Raw genomic sequence first — 6574 nt, forward strand, 5'->3', positions numbered from 1 at the left:
TACCCATTTCTCAAAAACTACGTCACTTCAGTGGAAGCCGTTTCTCACAATGTTTTATTACTGTTAAGAACTCTCTATTTCTCATTGCCAGGTACGTTTTTGGGCTAATTTTTGTTTTGAGTAATCACCAGTAGTGTCCATTGCCTTTAAGGTTAAGGTACTTTTTTTTAGTACACAGAACACAATGTTCACATATTTACATAAATCTTACATGGTTTGAAGATATTGATGGAAGAAAACCGCCCTGAAATAAGAGTAAAACAATGTCACGAGAAATAATCTTCGTCTCAGGAGACGAACTTTATTTTAGCGTCTCTCCGGAAAAAAAAACTTCTCTGTGATTTTCACCTTTCTCTAAAAAAGACTTGACGACTACTGAAGCTGAAATTTCTACTCTTTTCACACAGTAAGTAGGGATTCATGTTTAGGCCACAAAACCGTATGCCAAGGGTATGTAAACCTTTTCAAGGCGATTCACTTAATGCTCCACAAAGTAAGCAATTGTTGGATGCTCACATTCCCTTGAATGACACTTTCTCTATTCTCACTCTCAGTCAATACTCTCAATCTATTTGTGTCACTTACATGTTTTCATGCACCAACAGCTCACAGCTTCTTAAAAAAACAGAGCACTAATGAAAAACGCATTCAGACGTTATCGTGAAATGCGCAATTTAAACATTTTGTTTCTTCTTCTTTGCCCATGCAAGTCAGACACACAAGGCCTGAAGGCCAATTCAAGGTGTGGGCTACATTATTTTTTTTGTCAGGGGCCGTTGCCACACCTGCTACTGGGAACTGACACGGGTTATCCTCTTTACTGAGTCCGTATACGGATGTAGGCTGGGTACACTCTAGAAACTCCCGGGTCAGAATTGACCTGGAATCCGTGTCAATGTGACCCGGAATCCGAGTCATAATCCCCGCTTTTTCACAAAATTTCTGGTTGCAGTGACACGGAATCCGGGTCAAACAGACCCAGAAATGGGTCTGGCCTCATGGGACCCAAATCCGGGTCAATTCTGACCTGAGAGTTTTTAGAATGTATCATCCATCAGAAGCCTGGCTGGTAGAGCAGAAAGCACTACCTCCCCAACTTTACGAAGCCATGGTTTAAGTGTCTTTCTTAAGGACACCAGCGTCACGACTGGGACTCGAACCCACACTCAAACAACAGAGCTTGAGTCCGGTGCTCTTTAATGTTTTTATTTTTATTACCAAAAGCAAAATGTTATTGTTGTTTATCATCAACGACACAATTCTCCCAACCCAGTACAACACTAAGAGACTTTTAGGACGCTTGGTGGCAGCAGACTTACCACGTAAATTCCACGGTTCTCGGTAATGTGCGCGTGCTCAGAACTACGTAAACAGTGGACATAGACCTTATCGCAAACACCAATGCGCAAGCGCAGACTATTGAATGAGGTGCATTGTGGGATAGATATGAATCAAATTTGGATACCAGCTAGACCACAATGCACCTAATTCCAAGCTTTACGCGCGCGCCCCAGTATTTGCGAAAAGGTCTATTGACCTGTTAAGTCTGCTGCCACCTAGCGTTCCAAAATCCCCCGTTTTGGGACGCTCACACATGCTGTAGAATGTTTTTCTCTTTACAAGGTCAAATTGACTCAATCCATTTGTGTCCATTACCTTTATTTACATGCTCCAGTATTCGGAGTAACAATTTCTTAAAATAATACGGTTCGAAAGAGGGCCCCTAATTTAATAATAGCTTTACGGTCAGTTGAATTTTGTGGTTGGGTACCACCATCGCTTTGACATAACCAAACGACTATACGTAAGCGAATTTTGTTGTAAGCCTTGTCTTAAAGACAGTGTACACTATTGGTAATTGTCAAACATATGTACAAAATAACAAACTTGTGAAAATTTGAGCTCGATCGGTCGTCGGAGTTGCGAGATAACTATGAAAAAGAAAAAACCCTTGTCACATGAAGTTGTGTGTGTTTAGATGGTTGATTTCGAGACCTCAAGTTTTAAATCTGAGGTCTCGAAATCAAATTCGTGGAAAATTACGTCTTTCTCCAAAACTATGGCACTTCAGAGGGAGCCGTTTCTCACAATGTTTTATACTATCAAACTCTCCCCATTACCCGTAACCAAGTAAGGTTTATGCCAATAGTTATTTTGAGTAATTACCAATAGTGTCCACTGCCTTTAATAAATGAATTCATAAGGAGTGTTTGCATTGTTTTTAAGCGCAAACACCCATATTGAATTAATTTCATGTTGTCGAGATAATTTTTCCATATTTCTGCTGTCTGCAAAGCTCTGGCCCCATACAGAATGTATAGACTACTTCCCTTGTTACCATCTTCTGGATGTCGTGCATAACAGCTTATGTTTATGCAGCTGCACGGAGCAGGAGCTGTATATCCTGGTGCCCGGCTTAGTATGGTAACCGATCTATCCCGAGCCAATAATTGCTCACGAGGCCGGTTTTCATATCCGGTTTTCAAACTTGCCACTGCCACAGTGCCGTTCAGTGGCGACATTTTGTTCTTCTCTAAATCGATTCGTAAAAGAGATTCTAAAAAAAAAAAAAAAAATCGTAGGCATTTAAAGCCATTATACACTTTTGGTAAACAGTATTGTCCAAGTCCCACACTTCGTGTATCACAACTTATTTATAGAATAACAAACCTGTGAAAATTTAGGCTTAATCTGTCATCGGAGTCGGGAGAAAATAACGGGAAAACCCACTCTTGTTTCTGCACGTTTCGCCGTATCATTCTCGCTATCGAGATTTTGATATTGTTTTAATGTTTTCTAAAAAAGTAAAGCTTTTCATGGAACAATATTTCAAGAGAAGTCTTTCACCATTACCTTCTGTAAACCCTGTAAATTATTTGTAAATCTGTGAACTTTGTTTTTTCTTTCTGTACCGAAAGGGTCCAATGGCTTTAAATGACTGAGAGTACTTATGTTCAAACTGTATATGACGCGAGTCCATTGCGGGTTACTCCCCAGCTGCCATTGGTACCCATTATGGACTCCTTGACGGACAAAAACAGTTAAGGTTAAGGTGTCCTGCTCAATGACAAGTGTCGCGATCTGCCAGACCAGGATTCGCACTACGGACCCCGAGTACGTTACAGACCGCTCGGCCACGACACATAATATTGCAAGTAGAGAGAAGAGATTATTTTGGTTCAGGGTTGGGTGTGAGGGGGGGGGGGGTTGGGGTGGCTAACCCAACCCGAATTAACCACAGCAACAACACCGACAAAAATACTAATGATAAGATTCTAAAAATTACCCGTGAATAAGAATTACTAATACAACCTGCATTTTCTCAAATTCTCATTGCAACAAAGTAATGAAACAACATCACACCGATTTGAAAGAACAATGAAACCATCAAAAGGTTTTTTTAATCAACTGAAATATCAACAACTTCAAAATATAGATATGGTTTAACAAGGGGTACAATTATATGGTTCAACACTTACGGTTAAGAAAATATACCAAAGTCTTACATAGCGCACATATCTACCAACGTGGCACTCCAGGTGCTAAAGTATTTAATAACATATTCTTATAATATAGCGCACATGTCCGTCACTCAGTGACGCTCCGGCGCTGTAACATACAGTATTTCCTGTCAGATGTGGGACTACATTTGAATTATGAGACCTAATTCTGATAGCACCATGTTATGTTTTACAAGGTGCTGTGGTTTACTTTACTGCCGATCGGACCGGGGGTGGATTTCACAAAGGTAGTCCTAACTTAGGACTAGTCCTAGGCAATGCTAAGAGATAGGACCAGTCTCTTGTGAAATCCACCCCAGGAACACCGGGGCGAACCCCTTCTCTTGTGTACATAACGAATCAATGGTGAAGTGTCTTGCTGTAGGACGCAAGTGTCACGGCTGGGGGGTGGAACCCACACTGCTGATCAGAAACACCAAAGTTTGAATTCGGTGCTCTTAACCCTTCGGCCTCGACACTTCAATGACACTTCCATTGATACAGTTTTTTTTTACTTAAAGTCATGGATTCTGAGATCCAATTATGTACAAGGTGCAAGGTGGGTTTATAAGGTGCTACGGCGCATTCAGCAGCAACAGTCATGAACAGTCCGGAGCGAACCCCTTGTCTTAGCGATGAGTGTTAGTGGGATATTTAACGTGCTTTTCACAACGCATGGGAAAAATATGTAAAAAATAACAACAACAAACAAACAAAACAGACCAATCAACACTCCAACAACCAAACAAACAAAACTGGTAACGCCATAGGATTACATAAATTGCGAGTCGTGTGTGCAGTGTTTTGATAATTAATTTACGCCAACTGATGATAATAAACAATAGCTCTTCATTCCGCGCGCGCTTCAGTACTGGCCATTTGCTTTGATTTTTACAAAGAAACAGGAGGCACAATTTCATAATGTTAACTTGAATTTATAAAACTCATTAATTGTTTCCGGGACATGATGCTAAATGTCAACGAAGGGGGATTCACTTTTAAATTTGACATGGAGCCAGATAGTTTTGTCTGTGAAGATTATTTGCACGTTGCATACAAGATGTTTGGTGACAATTTGTTGCATGCGTATGACATCCTGCACAGAAAACGTTCAATAGACATATTATTTATATTCGTTTGTTTCTAGCTAGTCCAATATTGTTCAATTGATGCGGTCATCCGTCGAATCGGCAACTGCATTACTTTTTCTATAGGTGAGTCAATCATGTTGGTGGGTATTATGAGCACATTGCAGACACGTTGTTTGTTGACAGTTTGTGTCTCAACATAATGCAAAGAGAAACGGTCAATAGACCTATTCGTGTGTTTTTACCTTAGTCCAATACAGTTCCATTTATACTGCGATCATGCGTCGAATCGGCAACTGCGTTACTTTTCCGACATCGAGCAAGAAGCTTCAGTCCAGCTTGGAATTGCTTGTGCATCAATGCGTACACGAACGGGTTGGAGCAAGAGTTTAAGAAAGCAGCAATAACTGTTATTAGATACCACGGGCCGTCGAAGTTCAAAGTACCGCCGAGGTTGAACTGTAGAAAGGTAAACTGGTTCGGTGTCCAACATAGCACGTACACGATGAAGACAGTGAAGAGGGTAACAGTCACGTTGCGACGCCGTGCTTGCGGGCCTTTGGACGGCCCACGCGTTGACGCCGCTTCGCTGTTTTGTCGGTGTGACACCGCTAGTGCTCGTTCCTTCTTCTGGAGGGTCCGGACGATGGTCGTGTAGGCGTAGGACATGATCGAACACGGCATGAAGTACTCCCATACGAAGAGGGTAACCCCAGCTGCCGTACCGGCAGTCGGGGACCATGACGGCTGGGTGGCACAGCGTCCTTCGGAGACAGTATATTGGAATATGACGAAAATATACTGCATGATCGGCGCGATTAGCCACACCATAAGAATGCTGATCTTAGTGTTACGGCGGGTGAAGAGTTTCCCGTATTGCAACGGGTGGACTACAGCAACGTACCTCTCCACAGACATCAGGGTGAGGTTGTGAGCCGAGATGGCAAAGCAGGAGAAGAGGAAGAACCGAGACCACCAAAAGCGGCACAGGAACTCCCCGAAACCTCCATCAGTTGCAATCCTTGCTTTGTAAACCCTAGTGGTGCCGAATGCAATCAGGAGAAAACTCGTAGCGAGATCTGCAAATGCTTGGTTGAGAATGTATAAGTTAACCTGACTCCTTCTTTGTTTTAAGAGTCCGAAGATCACACACACTAGAGTGTTGCCGATCAAACCTAGGATACCAATACCCCAGTAGATGATCACACTCGCCAGTTCGCTACCGGACAGATCAAATGACACCCCGGCAGGAGTAGCGGCCGTCGTCTGGTTGGTGTACCCCGTTGAATTCGTCAGAACCACGGTGGTCAGCTCCTCTTCGAACACGGTAGTCGAGTCGCTCATCCCGTCCAAAACTACAGACATGTTTTCCATGTTTGTTATTCGCTCTTGTGAACCAACACAATGTGCCGTAAATCACACCTCAAAGCATTTCGATGAATTTATTGTTTCTCACATTGACGGTCTCACTTCAAATGAACGAACCGTAAAGAGCAGATATTTATAGTAAACGGCGCAATCAGCCACTTCGTGAAAGTGGGCGGAGTTACGCGGTGACGTCACAGTGGATTCTATGAATAATGCATGATTAATGAGACCAACTGTATTTTGAAACGAGTGTAAGTTCTTTAAGCTGTAATTGGTTAATGACGAGGACAATCTTGGGCAATTGCAAGGTTAGGGGAACGAAAGACAAATCAACATTATGAATTTTGTGATGGCTGAGTTACGTGGTGACGTAGCAGTGTATGTTTATGAATAATGCATGATTGAATTACACGTATTATGAAACGAGTGTAAGTTGTAATTGGTTTAATGAAGCGAATAATCTTTGGCGATTTCGAAGTTACACAACGAAAACGAAGGAGAACTTATGGGTAATCAGTGCTCAGTCTTGCGTCCATCAAATTAAGGCATCGTCAGTATTCAGTTATTATTCGTTCATGCAATTCAGTCTTACACAATAATTTGATGAGATCTGGGCAC

The 6574-nt window shown here is 42.1% G+C and overlaps 1 protein-coding gene across 1 annotated transcript; it reads right to left on the reverse strand.

Moving 5' to 3' along the window:
* Positions 1 to 4049: 4049 nt before the first annotated feature.
* Positions 4050 to 5996, reverse strand: LOC117298877 (galanin receptor type 1-like). Its single transcript, XM_033782233.1, has one exon. The coding sequence runs from the start codon at positions 5960 to 5962 to the stop codon at positions 4835 to 4837; it is 1128 nt and encodes a 375-aa protein (XP_033638124.1). The 5' UTR covers positions 5963 to 5996; the 3' UTR covers positions 4050 to 4834.
* Between the last annotated feature and the right edge of the window lie 578 nt (positions 5997 to 6574).

This window comes from Asterias rubens, chromosome 13, assembly GCF_902459465.1.
Source record: "Asterias rubens chromosome 13, eAstRub1.3, whole genome shotgun sequence".
Lineage (NCBI taxonomy): Eukaryota > Metazoa > Echinodermata > Asteroidea > Forcipulatida > Asteriidae > Asterias > Asterias rubens.

Bases quoted from the DNA above. Each gene is read 5' to 3' on its own strand.
- LOC117298877 (XM_033782233.1), bottom strand. From the start codon at position 5,962: ATGGAAAACATGTCTGTAGTTTTGGACGGGATGAGCGACTCGACTACC.